The following is a 17,304-nucleotide window of genomic DNA, read 5'->3' on the forward strand; positions in this document are numbered from 1 at the left end:
ACTCAAGAACCTGCCAACTTGTATGTGAATACAACAAAATTTAAAAATCATTTAAATAATATATACTTTTTAAAATTTAATACAACTTATTACGTATACTAATATTATAAATTTTCTTAAAATAAACTAATTACATTTAATTTTGACTTAAAAATTGATTAAATTATAATTTAAAAAAACTTTAACTAAAACTAAAAAAAGAGGTAAATTATTGTTAATAATTTAATTAAAATTTAAAATCTAGTTGAAGTAACAAAGTATGAACTTCTAATTCATAAATTGTAATTTATTTATATTACTTCTTTCATTAAATATAGTTTAATCAAAACATTTATATTTTCACTATAAAAATAATTTATTTAAAAATTGTCAATTTTTTTAATATCTTCAATATTATGCTGTCTTTTATAAGCTATTTAAATTAAATTAATAATTTTATAATTAAACAATAATAAATAAAAATAAAACTAAATAGATGAATTTTATAATTAAATATTAATTTTATATATACTGAAGAATATAAAAAATATTTTTTCTTAATATTTATACTCTCGCGGCAAAGTGGTTTCAACAATGATAATATGCTTTTAAAATAAGATTTACAACTCGTTTGTAATTTTATGTCCACTTATAATGCAAACTATAATTAGAAATATTAAAATAGTCATACCAAAAAATATTATGACGCTATGACTTAAAGTCATCTAAAAGATGTCTGAAAATATTAAATATATTTTGTGAAACTCATCAAAAATATATCTGTATAATGTCCTTAAAATACCTTATGTTCTAATTTATGAAAAAATTTATAAAAATTGAAAAAGTATTATACAAAAACAAAGTATTATTTATTAATTATTTCTTTCTTTTATTTTTATTAAATATATGTGCGCACGTATGTGCATTATAGAGTTCATTAACAAAGGTCATTAACAGTGCATATTAAATCACTTGACTTAACCCATTTATTAAGTAATTAGAACTTTTATTTCTTTCACTAATACACTTCCACAAACTTTATTTTAATTGCGTCATTATGACAACAAAATAATATAAAATATGCCAGATTTTAATTAATAATATTTTTTAAAGCATGACTATATCACACATTCTAATTAATACGCGTTGTAATTGTAATGATTATATAAACTAGTTGCAAATGTCCAAAAAGATATCTTTTAAAAGATAACACCTACACTTTTTTTCAAAAAACTTGGAACATGTCTTTAAAGTATTTTTTAATAAACTCTTGAAAACGTTTTTAAAAAACTTAGTTTTTCAGATACGCATATTATTTAGAATCTCACGTAATTAATTTTCATCATTCGTTAATTAATTTGGAGAAATGAAAATATGACTTATTGTTAGAGGATGAGAAATAGAATTTATTTCCATTATTGAAAAGAATTTTGAAAGAGATATCTTAGTGATTGAATATATTCTACAATATCTCAATGTATATATCTCAACATATGCGAGAAAAGTCTCTATAACTTTTGTGTCCATTTTCTCTAATTGTATTAAAACAATGATCCCAAAGCTTACGTAATTTTTCCCATACACCTATTATTGAAATGATTTATATATAACTCTTCGCAATAGACACGTTATACGGTGATGACGCAACATTTCTACAAATAGCATTTATCCGTGACGTAATGAACAGTTAAATTTCGAGAGGCGTTCCGTAATAATATACGAGCGATAATGACAAAATAAAATCTTCGGGAGAAATATTATCGATATGTTAAATAATATATGCAACAATACACAAATTCTGCGAGACTGCCCTGAGTCAGCATGCAAATTACGCGCAAAACTTGGTTCAAAGGCTGATGCAATTTCATGTAAGATGTTTGTGACACGTGGTATTTACGCGCAATACGACAGTTTAATTTCTAATAAAATTCTCTCTGCCGTTCTCCATTATCGCGAGCTTAAGCCATTGAACGTATGAATTCACGGATATGACATGACCTAAGTTAATGAAATTCTAAATATAAACATTGGCATTACTTCTTCTCCAATTTGGTTTTTGACGTATACTATTTCAAGCGATAAGTATCAACATTCACGAGACCAAACTAAACATTTACACACGCTGTACAATATTTGCTTTTTTATCTGAAAAAAATTTTTAGATTCTTTTAAGACAAATTTCATCAAGAATTTGATCTTCTAAAATTCAAAAAAATTTACAATTTATATTGAAATGTTTAATCATAAATGATAATTTATGATTTAAAAAAAATCTGTTTCAACTTACATATAAAATTAGGTATAAAGGTATAAAAAAGTTTATTAATCTACACATCCTCAATACTTAAATTATTAAAAATAAAAAAAACTGTCGTTTTTCTAATATTTTAATGAAAGTTGATATTTTGTTGGTGAATAAATATATTATTCACATTATAGAAATTTGTGCCATTTTGCTCGCATAAACGTGAGAATTCTCCTCATTCACAATAAATCCATATTAAACAAAGCGGTGTTTATCGTTCTATGTGCATTCATATGATTACATTTGAAACCAGTAAAGGCGGAATCACGTGCGAAATGATGCAAACAACTGGATTCATTCGTATATAGTGCAGCACATGTGTGCGCATCCCGACACGTGTGTCGAATGCAATGAACGTCATACTCAGAGTTAAATGGTTGCACCATTCAAAAGCCTATTGATATTTCACTAGATGCGGAAATATCAATGGCGCCAATGATATTCATATCAATTAGCTGATAAATAGAGTAAGTGTGTAATAAGGTCCTAATATACTAGCGCATAAATAAGATCACTGTGGTATCTGTATGAATTTTTTACGATTTTTAATACATATCATTAATACAGTATTTGAAATGATGATAGATAAAGAAATTACTAATAGTGCAAAAATATTTTTAGCGAATAATTAACTTCATTTAAATTTCTTTAACGTCATAAACAAGCAAAAATTATTGTTTACTTTTTAAACGTAATTATTTCGTTCAACTTCTTCTATTAGCTCTTTAATATATGTATTCTTTTATGATTTCATGTTATAAATTATTATTTTATATGTAACTAGAGGCATAATAATACAATTTTAGCCGCTTTGTTCACTAGTTTCATGTGATCAAGTAACGTCATGATGTAAAATTTATTTATAATATACATGTAATGAATACTTATTATATGTATAATATATAATGAATACTTACCATTGTGTGAAAAATAGAATATTCAAATGCAGGACAGTATTTGTTCCGTGTGACACAACTGTTTTCAATCCATTAAACGGCTGAGTTAATTAAGCAACAACAAATCATATGTGAAGCTTATCAACAAGATACATTGTTGCAGCGTTTTGATTTTTATTGCAAATAACAAAATAAATAAAATATATTTAAAATATTACCTCAGAATTTATCCAAGTTTTATTAACTAAAAATAATCCTTTTCTCAAAAAATTTTATTATATATACATATGTGAAATTAAATTATGTCTTAAACTGTCTTTAATTATAAAAGCATTAAACACCGAATAACGTTTATGTATTTGTATAAATCACGTTTCTTTATCGAATTGCTATTGTATTTGCTAAATGAAAAGATCACTTTTGATAAAGATAAAAATAAAATCTTCGCTGGCATTTAATTCCTCTAATGGCGAGCACGTTCAATATTTCTTGGCGCAAAATCAAAAGCTCCACAAAAGCTCAGATTTTACAAGAGTCTGCATTTGTGTTCAACGTTCGCAAACAATACGTAGTAATGACAGTGCAGCGAAACATTCAATATCCACGCTCGACAATTGATCACAAAGATCTTAATAAAATCTAAAATTTTCCTTCACTGCATTATTATATTGTTTACAACAATGACATCGTTGCATTAAATTATCGCTGCATCGAATCATCATATTGATTATCGCATAATTTTTGTTGTACCTTACTTTCATACGACATAGTATATATATAATTACGCGATATAAACAAATTTGACAGTTGACAACAGTTAGCAAAAAAAGTCAAACATGTAACGCAGTCGAGTACATTCGCGAATATAGGGAGATTAATGATTTCCTACGTATTGCACAAGTGCCCACGCAAAAAGTTTATATCACACGTAACCCTGCGCTCGCATTAAATTGGCGATTGATAAGAACGCGAATTAACGTTAGTGCAACGCGAATACGATCGCCGCCAGCGCGTAATGCAACGCCGACGTAATCCAACGCGGGGCACAAGCTCGGTGCGAGGCGGAATGCCGACGTAATGCCGACGTAACGGAAAACGTGATGCGAATGCAACGCGCGCGTAATGCAACGCAATGCGAATGCGAAGGCGAGCGAGGAATGGTGAATATTAGCGTTTCAATTTTTTTTTTTGCCATTTTAACGTAATTCGTCAACGCGAGTGCTATGCAAATTCGTATGCAATGCAACGTAATGCAGCGCGACCCACACTGGATGCAGCGCAAATGTAATACAATGTATAATAACATAGCGCGACGAAGCGTGATGCAGGTTGAATAATAAATCGTCGCTTAGTAATATTCGTCGTTTTCTATATATATATTGAAAATCAGGAAGAAGGATAAATATGGTCAAGGAAGAAAAGACAATTTAATTAAATGATATATTTTATTCATATATGATTCAAAGTATAAATCAAGGAACTTGTCTGACCCCTCTCTTCTCAAAATCCACTTTAGGTATGGCACACATTTTGACATTTGTAAATAAAAAAAAAGTGATTTGTTTGAAACTGTTTCGAAACTATTATTCATTTTACACGCGTTTAAGTAAACAATGGTTTCGAAATAAATCTTTTTCTTTTTAAATGGCCCGGGTGTGTCATACCCAGAGTAGATTTTGTACTCATACGCTGCGCAAATATCGTTTTCGTTGCAAGTTTAATTAACAACTTAGTCATGCAATAGTCAAAAGATTTAATCAATGGATTCGTCCGACCATCGGCGATCTTTCTTGTCAATTATGGAACACATAAATCTTCGTTTAATTATGCTCGTAATCATTTCACCGGGAAGGACAAACCCCTTTTTTTGGACATTTTTAAGTACAACACAAAAAGAATTATGCTCTGTCCTCAATGTTTTTCGAAATTAATGAAAAAAAAAAATATTTAGACAAAAATATATAGACAAGTTCTTTTTATACACGATTTTCGTATAAAAAAGTAACGTGTGAAGACTATTTCTAAATTGCCCGTTTTAAGGCAATTGTAAATATAGAAGTATAAATATTATTTCTAAAGTACTTAATTCTTTTCATGCTATTAACTGCTGGTATAAATATTACTCTTTCTCATTTCTATTGTACAATATATATTCTTATAATTTGTAAGTGTGCCTTGATTCCGCATTATTACAGTATATAAAGGTCTGTACAATATATTATAATATAGTTGTACGAAGTTGATTTTTTTTAGGCTGCCGTAGCGACTCGATGACGGTCCCCCATTCGATTACGAGGATTCGAATTAGGAAGTCGTCATTGAGAAGCTCGTATCTGTCATTGATAAACTCGTTCCCTTATTTGTGTATAATTTAACAATCTTCGAGGTATAGGTACAATGAACTCGAGGCGCATCGTTACTTCGTCTATGCTCGCATGATATATATATATATATATATATATATATATATATATATATATATACATATATACATATATATAAACTTACGCAAGCAATCATGAAACAATATTTGCAAATAATATCTTCTAATAGTACAGGGTCGACAGTCCTAACATAATATTACATAGTGTAGTCAAACTTAAAACCAATACAAAAGAAACACTTATTTTAATTTAGTTTTTTCCTATTTTATTACCTTTTTCTTTTCCGCACTTTTTCAAATATTCATCATTAACAAAATCACAAAAAGATCACTTATAAAAAAGTTACTCTAAAATTATAAAAATTATTTATGTAATGTTACACTTTCGTTATATACGTCGACAATTAACCAAAATAACTTTATTTTTTTTCAAAATATCGAGAAAGAAACTCGAAACTGCATGTTAAAACAGCTCTGTGGCTGCTTTATTCTAGTTCACGTTCATCGTCGTGATGCCGCGTGTTACGAAGAAATACAAGAGCGCGACGTGAATAATGCGGAACGTAACCGACATCGTGTCTTTTGTTGTTACGCGCGAACGATCAATGAATATCTTTTTATCATTTCCATCCTTTTCTCAAACTGCTTTTCTTGTAAAAATAAGAGATTCTATCTGTATATAATATATATGTAAATCGTAATGCAGTAAGAAATTTTATATTCTTTTATATATATATATATATATAGATATATATAATTTTATACATATATATAATTATATATGTATAATTTATAATAACATTTATTTGAATTTTTCTTTTTATGTAAACTTAGCTTTATAATCTAGCACAATTCTTATTTACCTCTCTGCTGTAGTGCCATAAGTGCCTTTAATCTTATTCGCGTAATAGCATCTATTTCGATCGCGCCGTTACAAATTTCTCGTTCGTTTACGAGAAATAATTTTCAGTAACAACGTCATACATATAAAAATAAAGAGGATAAATAAAAATATTTTTTGCTTATTTTGAATAAAAAAATCTAAGTTACATAAAATATACTTAACTCTCACTAATGTCCCGTTAAGCTCCCTGTCACATTTTTTTGTTCACATTTCCGCAGTTCTGCACTTTTTTAAAGGATATATAAGAAACGCTATTTATATAGATCCTTTTCTTCTTGTAACTTTGCAAATAATAGATATACGTGATTATTATTTACACGCAATTATAATTGGCAAAATTAAATCACATCTCGAGAATCTGCACCTTCATCTCAGCCCTCTACTACATTTAAAACATTGCCAATTAAAGTGAAAACTGGGAATGCGAATTGCTTGTGACGAATAGGTTGAATTTAAATGAGTCTGGAGCTCGACGGAAAGTAGATAATATATACATATACAGAATATTTTATTTCACATTTTATATTCTATATTTTCAGAGTGTATATTCCGCAAACCTTAAAAAAAAAAAACAAATCATTAACTAATATTAATCTAAAAAAAAAAAATTTCTATCGTGTTTTCGAAATCAAATCTTTCTTTTCGCGGTTTGCGATACGCAATTTGGAAGCATAGACGTCGCAATCCTAAACGCGAAATAAAATATCCTACATACACATATGTTTGTAGGTAATATGGACAGCGAACCTCATTCCAATGCCGCATGAACAAAAACAAGGATACGATGAAAATAGAAAAAAAAAAGCATGAATTTCTGAGCCCATACAGTTCTTTTATTGACAAAGGAATCTGTCAACAAGACAATTTGTGTGTAGGTGGAAAGGAGGTTCGCGTGTCGCGCGTGCTTGTCGTGTATATATCATGAATTGATAATAACGTTATTTTATTTTATATAATAGTTAAAATGATGCATGCCCCCGTATTTAACTTAAAGCTGACTCGACATAAGTCGTTTACAAAAACTAATTTTTCCATATAATATCTATTGTTATTAACTTTAAGTATACTCATTAACTAGCAGGTACGTGTGTACTCTTCATGACAGAGGCGAGGTGTTTGTTTCGAAAAATCTGATTACGAGCAATTTGTACAATTAATTTGTAACGTAGCAGAAGCAATTCTATCTTCTTTCTCTTTCTCTCTCTCTCTCCCTCTCTTTCTCAACCACACACGCACACATACAATTTCTTATTCATATAAGATACAATAACAAAACCTAGCAAGGAGATAATGATATAAATTCGAGACTTCGCAAAGGAAAAAAATACGCGAAGTTTGTACTGTAAATACCTATTGTTTGCAAAAAAAATATGTTTTCTAAGTTTTGTTATTGTATCTTATACAAGATACAATAAGAAATAAGGACTAAAATTAAGGACTAGAGAGGGAGAGAAAGAGAGAGAGAGAGATCTTATCCAAGATACAATAAGAAATTGTCGAGGAAAATTCTTCGAGAGATCTCTCTTTCTCTCTCTAGACCTTAGCTCTAGACCTTATTTCTTATTCGGCACAGACAGCAGACGCACGATTCTCTGTGCCACGATCGCTATTTCGAGAGATAGCAGTAAAAAAAGGGTAAAAGAACTATGGAGTAAAGGAAAAAAAAACGAAACACCCTAGCGACTCGTCAATCAGAGTGTTTCTTCTCTATCTTCCTCTTCCTCTCACTATGAGCAATTTTCAACAAAAAGTTCTTGCCGAGAGAAAATGATAGTAATTTAAAAAAAAGCAAATTGAAAGAGAAAATAAAAAAAAGGGATAGAAATATTTTAATTTTTTTAATTTGTGTGAGGCCGTCAGGGACCTCGTTTGCTATTTTCATTAAATAGAACTATCCGGCTGAACAGCCGATTTCAGTCATTTATAAACACTAAATTTTTAATATTTGGCACGGTTCAAAGAACTCACAGGTCGGATACACGAGCAAACAAAAACGACAAAGCAAGGATTCACGCGAGAGAAGGCTTTCCGTTCGAAAACGGAATTTGTTGCGAGGAATATCGTCGAGTTTCCTTTCGTTTATCTTATCACCTACAAGTGCTTACGGTCAGCAAGGAATCGTTCTTGAATTGCAAACAATCAAATGCGAGAAAGCGCTCGCACATGTGGAGTCATTCATTTTTAAAAAATCAGCACTTTTACTTATATAGTCACATTGACGACTTTGCAAGAAAAATCTTTCTCTGCGGCAAAGTCTCATCATTAACCTCACTATTCTTGGAGTCTTTCGCAAGATAAGCGACATGAAGTGAAGTTCGAAGTATAAAAGAATTAGATATGTGCAAATTGTAAAGCAGATTTTATGTAGATAAATGCATTTTGATACTGTAGTGGAAAACTTAGCTGAGGAATATATTTTATCGAGACCCGCTGACTCCTCGCACATTTCGCATATGTATGTATATGCGAAAAAGAAAGAATAAAGATTATTATATGTAAATTAATAAGTGAAAAAGAGCTTATTTTTGCTCTGTTTTCTATACCTATATAAATGTCGTGGCTGGATTTCAGCAAAACGACTCTAACTACAGCAACTTCTTCATCTAATAAGAAAATGTTACTTAATAAGAAAACATTTCAGGCATACACGCATATCATCTCGACATAAAATGTCAAGATTGTATTTTTAGAGTTTCTAATATTTTCAAATTAACTAGAAATAATTAATAATTTGCGATAGGTGTATACATATATATACACACACATACACACACACACACACACACACACGCACACACACCCTTCATTCTCTATCGATATTCGCGAAATACAAAAATGTCTATAAAAAGTACAAAAGAGCGTCTATTTCAATTATCTTTAAAAGTCTCTCTCGCGATTTTTGATAATCCAATACGTCCCTCCCGACCACCGTCTGAAAACTATCGTGGTCGCCCGTGTTCCGAACTGCATTACTACGTTGCGTACATTACTACATTTCGTGTGTGTACTTAAAAATATATATATTAAACTTGGGTAGCGATTAAAAATTTCCCGTGTCGTTTTAAATTAATAATAGTTCCTATTTAATTCAACTGTATCCGTTTGCGTGTCATGTACATGTATGTCTTCGCGTATACGCACGCGTGTTAGTGTGTATGTCCATTGTATCATTAAAATGTTAATACACCTTGATTGATGCTAGTACACCTGACCTATTATAAGTCTTTCGTCCTTTCTCTCTTCATTTCTGTTGATGAGACGGCCGTTATACGCCCCACCGCTGCTCTAGTTCGGGGCTCTACCGCTATTGTTAATCTATTTATAGCTTGAATTTGGACTACGTGCGAACGAAGCTGCGAGCTCATTATATGTGTCCGCCTGACTGTATAATGTGTTCAGCGTGTTAAGTATTTGTGTGTGTGTGTGTGTGTGTGTGTATTTTTCTCGAAAGGTTCACTTTCGCGTTCATCTTCCATTTTTCTATCATAAAAATATGCATACAAACGAATACTGTTATCTATAAATGTAATGAACACATTCTGTTGCTTTTTCCTCTTTTTCTTATATCTGTACAGCAATATAAAGACTCTATTCGAAGACGCTGTTCCAGCTCTTCGATTCATCACTTGTATCTGTATAACATACATGATTATGCACATTATACTTGTTATACTCTTACTTGTTATCCTTATATTAGTATGTATAAAAAAAATACTAATATAATCAATATACAATGTGTTTAATGGGCATGATTACGTATGGCATACAGTTTCGTGTATACGTGTGCATGTTTGTGTGTGGTATGGGTATCATCGTTGCTCTATATAGTATCTCATCTCTTTTGCATAAATCGTTCGAAGACTAACACAATATGAATAACGTGCTATAGCCGTCTCGATTTAAGACATGCCGGCGGCGCGCTCGATGCTACGATAAACTAAAGATATCAATGATACTATTAGAGTAAATATTCCAATAATAATGTTAATAATTATTACTATTTGCTACTCGAGCATCGATATTCATTCGTTATTTATTTGCGAATATATATATATATATATATATATATATATATATATACATATATATATCTGCAATATATATGTATATAAATATATCCAATCGCGGTGTATGCCTAAATGAATGAAAATCTATTTTTATACGTATATAGAAACTAATACGTTAAAAAGTTTTACTAAATTCCGAAACTATACAAGCAGGGATAAAGAGGCGATATTTCGCGACAGAGGCACGCCCGAGATCTCGCGTGTCTGTGACCGTCAACGTAACTTATCAAACGTGAAGATCACTCTTCCGACGACGTGAGGGTTCGCACAACTCTTTTTCTCGTTTATTCTCGAGTTTTGGAAAGAACCGGCGACTGGACGATAATCGAAGCCTACGCGTTTCTCACTTTTCCCCTTTTTTCTACTCCTTTATATACAAAATATATGCGGTTAGAACCGGTCCAAAGCGCCCCTAAGACCATCGAACCGGTTGGGAACCGGTAGTCAGGTTGTTGGGCAATATCGTGATAAGGTCCCCTTCTCCCTTCCAACTGCTCGAGCGATTCGTTTTATCTGCACGACGAAAATTAAAATGCGTTTGCCGATGACTCGTCGACAACGTGCAACAGGTCGCGCGAGAGCGTCGACGCAAAGGAAAGCGACGCGCTGAATAGACGCGATGTAAAAAAGAAAAAAGAAACGAGATATCAAAAAAGGACATCTTCGATCGAGCCAGTCGGAGAACGGGATCAGGAAATTATCGTTTTCATCGAGCAAACCGGAACGAATTTTTGACTTTTAGTTCCGCCAATCCACATTTGAGTTAATTTTCATTTTTTGCCGTGAGACAAAATAGGTTTTCTAGCGTTTCGGAGTTTTTTAATTATCTGAATGAGCCTCTCGAATTTCTCATTGAGCCTCTCACCCCGATCCGCCAATTTTTTCTTTTCGTTCAAAATAGAAATATACTTCGTCGCTTTGTTCAGAACGGTTTGTTTCGATACCTTTTGATTCCTATCTATCAACATGCTAGCTTTTAAATCATCGAACAAGTTCCTCAAGCCTACTCGCCGTTGTCGCTCCATAGTGTTGTGCAGTTGCCTCTTGTCGACTTCCTCAAGTTGGTCATTTCGGCTGTATTGGATGTAATTCCGCTGTTTATTTTGTTGATGATTATTCTGAATGCGGGCACGCTTCGGAGCGAAGGCTTCTCGGTTGATCGCTGCGTCTTTTTTCCGTTTCATGGAATTCGAGCCCGGTGGTCTACCGCGAGGTCGTCGGACGGTGGAAGTCTTGTCTGCTTTCGCGATTAATGCAGCACGCTGAATTGCATTACGCTGGAGCTGTGCGAAGTTTAAGTGTGCCGTCTGCTTCTCGTACGACACGACATCGATCTCCTCCTCCTCCTCTTCATCTGCAACAGAATTGACGGATTCGTTTATCAAATCACTGATGCGATTGCGAAGATATTGTGTCGCGCATTGAATGATACATATAGCACAAATAGCATAAACTACAAATGTTGTGCTCGCACAGTGCAGTAAACAACTTAATAGCATTAAGAACATAATGCTATTAGAAATGTAATTCGTACAGGAGTGAATATGGGTATTCCTTCGTTGCAAAATGCAATATGTCTTTTATGTTTCAAAATGATGGTCCGTGTTCGTAAGTACACTGAGAAAAAAATTTATTTAAATACTTGCAATGAAATATTTATTTACGATACTGAATATTTATTCAATAAAATAGATAATTAAATTGCATTAGCGATTCTTGTACTAAACAAATATTTATTTACATTTAATAAATATTTTCATTGCAAGTACTCAAACAAATGTTTATTAAAATTTAGTAATTTTTTTTTTCGATCAGTGTATATGTAAAAATTTCTAGAAAAACAGTGTAACAACTAATCGGTATCAGTACTTTTGCAAAATGGGTTATGCATTGCGAAAATGATTTGCGCGACCGATTATTCTGAAGGATGAATAGAAACATTATATAATCATCATCATGATGTAACAATGAACAATTCTTTTTTGTACTCGAGAGGAAGTTGGCTCAATGTTGGCGGATACGTGATAATATTTGTCACAAGATTCTTATCTGCGGTTGAATAAGTGCTATAAGTCACGAAATTGCGATAGAATAAATATAGTAGCATAGAATGTACGAAAACAGTAACTATATAAATATTAATAAATTAATAATTGATAATTACAAATACAAATAATCTAAACAATAGTTAAAAAATATATTTTGTTATACGTGAAAATTTATTTATATATTAATATATTATAGTTTTCGAAATTTGTATCCTGGCAGAAGGATAATTTCTTGTATAAATTTAACTGCATAAGAACTAAAAAAGGATTGAAAAAGATTATATTTATCAAATATTCTGTTACATAAAAAATTGTAGTTGGAAGAAATTCTTTTAAAGAGAACATCGATCTTGGTTGCTGACATCGCAATAATTTAGTTTGTGAAAAAAGCGAAAGATAATCGAGAGCCTTTGCCAGCGAATCTTTTCGAGACCATGTGGCAAAGCAGGCGTTCTGGATGACACACTAAACCGTGGGCGTTTCTGCAAACTATGCCATTCGCGGCGCCTGGCACAATCGATGGAAATCCGGTTGGTCCGGATTCCTCCCGTACGGATGTAACCGCAAACTCTCCCGACAAGGGCACTTCCGTAATACGATTCAACGAATGTCGTATTCACGCGCGCGAGAGTGATCACTTCTCTCTCTTTCGGGTTCAAACTCGTTCGCGTCTTTGAACCCCATTGTAATATAATTCCATCGTAATGAACATTTTGCATCCGTTGAGCAATTTATCTTATCTTTATTAAGTCAATTCTTTCGTCTAGTATTCGGAGTGATTCATACGTAATTAAGCGAAATAGGTCGTTATTAAGCTATTATGTGCTCAATATTTCTGGGCGCCTCCCGAGTCACGATTGTCGCGTGTTGAACGTTCTCTCAATTCGTTTCATCGAACATAGAATTCGACTTCGGCTAATCGGACGTCGCAACGTTCCGCCCGTTTCTGCCAATCAAAAGTTTACGAGAAAAAAATCTTACCGAAGCGCGCTATATAATTTTTATCGGTTAATGAACTCATCGAGAAGCCGCCTACGCGCCGAGTGTTAACGATAATTTTATTCCATGATCTCGCGTCCTTCGTAAACCACGAGACTACTCGTACGCACGCAAGGGCGTCACGCAGCTTTGTGTGCCTCTCGCGTTTATAGCGTAATAACAAGAGCTTGACAGACGACGTTTGTTGGCCTTCAGAATACTTATTATACGTACATTACATTAATTATTAAATATAAGTTTAATCAAACTATTTATTATTTTCCCTAAGTTGAGAATCAATGCCTTTTTTTCGTCGCTATCAAAACATGGACTACGAGCAATGGCAGTCGCGTGAATACCATCATGGGGATGTACACGTTGAGCTACGCCTGGGTCGAAAGAAGAATTTGATCAGCGCTGTTCATTTAGCTCCCGTCTTCCAGCGTGCATGCCCTTTTTGGCACCGTTCCATAGGTGCCGTAACATTTCAGCCCGGAGCTCAAAAACGAGGACAAGCGGAAGGAGACACTCGAGGCACGAGGAAGAAAAGCGCGAGACGTCTGTCAACCTCGCACGCGCACCTATGCACGTGCATGAAAGCGGGCCTCGCGTCAGCTAGGGCGCTTCCACGTGCCTGATGCATTCAGACGTATGAATCTCGCCGAATCTGGCTCGAGGCCAGGGCGTCGCCGCCCGCAGTGGAAAAGGCGCGAAACGCTTAAAAATAGACGAGGCAACTGACTAAGTTAGTAGGCGAGGCTTTGATTTACTCGCACGCACCTCTATCCCGGCGCCACATTTGCGATTCAACCCCTCCCTCCTCCCCTCGTCCATCGCAATGTGAAGCTTCAAATAATCAGCGCTCGGTAATCACTTGATACCGCGTCCATTTAACTTGAGAGATAAATGCTCGCTAACAGTTAAAAGTAAGTATAATTACTGCCGTAAAGATTATTTTCAAAATTACTGCTTTTTCAAGTATCACTTAATTACACAATTAAATTACTAAATGCTTCTTTACGGATCGTGATGCAACTTTTATTATTATTATTATTTTTTTAATAGTTTGTACAGATTAAGTCTAAAATGAAAAAATTGTTTTCCCTCCTCTCTTTTCATTCGTACAATCACTGACGTCATTATGCAAATATTTCGGCCGAGAGAATGGCTCAAACTTTTCGCGATGTTCGCGACATATTTAATTAAAACAGCGACGCGTGCGCGCGCGCGTGTGTAGAACGAGGGAGAAGAGCAAAGCTCGAGCAAGAGCGTGACTCGCGTGTTACGGGAACGCGGAAGTAGCTGACGTCGCGCATGCAATTGAACGTTAGAATATATGCTAATAATCGCACGACACACAACTCTAGGCGCAGCGGAATTTATTTGTATTAGTATCCGTGCCGACGTTCAGCGTACGTGCGTCGTGACGCACGCACGTCGTAGAATGTCGTAAATACGCGATTACAGAGCGAGTTCGTCCGCTCACTACTACCGCGCGAAACGACGATCTAACGTCGGTTACGCAGCGCGTAACGACTAATTCATTAACCGGTAATCACCGACCGACTCCTCCCCGCAATAAATGTTGAAGTACTAATTGCGGATCTCCAGAGGACGTGCGATAAATAGCTGAGGGAACGTTAACTCCTTACGAAGTCGATTCTTCTCAGCTTTCTACGAGGCAAAGATCGCTGCGATACCCATTTCTTAAATTAAATTGTAGCAATAATTCTTTCTACAAATTACAACCGACGCAGTCATGCTCATTTATCGATAGCGTATTATCGCGTCACTTGTACATTCTGCACGACATACGGTTGTAACGTTACATAAGAGATTGCATTATTTTATTAAAAGAGACGCACAACATTGCAAAATGCTCGTGGAATTCACCTGACTTTGTTAAAATAAAGGTCCTTCCATCTCTCTACGCCTCACGACATTCTGAGTCCATCTCTCTCTTTCATCCCCACTCATCTCTCGGCCGTTTTACGAATATCGGTATCTTTAAGTGCGTGTATCACACGCGCCGCCGTGAGGAGGTCGCAGAAGTGGTCAGCGGCGGCGGTCCGTCGCCGCCGTCGTCGTCGATGCCAATGCAGCGTGAGCCTTGATGCATGGCGGGAAGAGGAGAGACGTCGGATCAAGTACTCCGCGAGGCCAGGAAGAAAGAAGGGGCGATCGACGATGGAGAGGGGCAACGTCAATTCGCGGCAGCACGTGCAACCGCGTAAGAACGACCTTGGGGGTCAGTGCTCTCCGCGTAAGCAGGCCATAGTAGTACGTCGACGCGAATCGATCGCCTGACTCTCTTTCTCTCTCTCTCTCTCTCCTCCTTCCTCTCTCTCTCTCTCTCTCTCTCTCTCTCTCTCTCTCTCTCTCTCTCTCTCTCTCTCTCCTCCTTCCTCCCTCCTCTCTCTCTCTCTCTCTCTCTCTCTCTCTCTCTCTCTCTCCCTCCCTCATTGAGATAGGCAGTGCGACGTCGATAAAAAAAGCCATGGAAATGGAATAAGGGATGAGGCAAGAGGATACAGGAGATGCGAAGGGAAGACTCCTGTACAATTCTACCGAATAAAACGCCTCTGCTTAGAGGATGTTTGAGCGTAGATGTTGGAGAATAGTGAAAATGCCGTGATTCAATTTTTCACGTGGTATTCTCCTTTTGTCTGTATCTTCTCGCTTCTATCTTTCAGACTCGTGGCCCTCCCGTAAAAGTTACGAGCGTGAAATACACACGAACGAGATAGATACTGCGAGATAACGCGATACTTAGAATGTTATCCGAGTACTGGAAAGATACGGATTACTTTACATATTAACAATATAATTAACTTAACACATAATCAAGAAAAAGAATTTTATTTAAGTTAATTAACAGGAAAGAGAATTCTCTAATGAAGAAGTTAGAAAGATTTATTTTTCTTTACATTTAATTTTTAGACTACTGTAAATAGTATCTACTTTAATTCTGCTCGAATTATCGAGAAAAAATTATGTTCACGTTGAAAACTTACTAGACTTACAGAATTACAGACATACGCTTTTAAAGATTTACAAACTACAGATAATACGCGCAATAAAAAAACTAGTTCAATGTGTACATTAGTTTCTTAATTACGATAAGATTAACTCCCCAATTTTAAGTGTCTTATCTTTGTAACGCATTAAAGACCGATCTGTCAAGAATAGAAAAAAAAGTCAAACATAGGTATTTCGGTAAGAGCAGAAGCTAATCTAATCAAAATGACGCATAGCAATTAAGGGTTGAGTGGCAACGATGCTACATCAATAGGACCCTCGAACACGATAGATGATGCCCGAGTTTCGAGTTTCGTGCGATAAATATGTAAGTCTCGCGACCCGCGTGGCCCGTTCGTTGATAACTCCAACCGATAGCGGAAGATATATTTGTGACCCGCCGCGCAAACTTCCCTTCAAGCGGCTTTGACGTACACATATAAAATTTCCACGGATCGCTGTCATTCACAGATTATCACTTTCTCCGGCGCCGCGTACAACACTTCGAGACTCCTAGACGAGGTCCAGAGATCTTCGTCTAGCGATGATCTACTTTGATCGACCCGAGTGAACTCTCATTTTTTATTTTGTTTGTAACACTGCCATTTCCTTTGCGTCAATAAATTTCTCCGGCGCTTCCGTATCTCGATATTAATATTTTTCATCTTTTCCAATCTCCCGGTTTAAATCACAATTTAAGAACTATATAATATTAATTATAAAATA

At 34.6% G+C, this 17,304-nt stretch overlaps 1 protein-coding gene across 1 annotated transcript in view; it reads right to left on the reverse strand.

Annotated features, from left to right (window-relative positions):
* Positions 1-4,606: 4,606 nt before the first annotated feature.
* Positions 4,607-17,304, reverse strand: part of LOC105196854 (accessory gland protein Acp36DE) — a 35,087-nt gene continuing 22,389 nt past the window's right edge. The window contains exon 3 of the mRNA XM_026135028.2: positions 4,607-11,888. Coding sequence (XP_025990813.1) covers positions 11,305-11,888 — 584 coding nt within the window. The 3' untranslated portion in view covers positions 4,607-11,304. The remainder of the gene's footprint in view (positions 11,889-17,304) is intronic.

The sequence above is a fragment of the Solenopsis invicta genome, chromosome 6, assembly GCF_016802725.1.
Source record: "Solenopsis invicta isolate M01_SB chromosome 6, UNIL_Sinv_3.0, whole genome shotgun sequence".
NCBI lineage: Eukaryota > Metazoa > Arthropoda > Insecta > Hymenoptera > Formicidae > Solenopsis > Solenopsis invicta.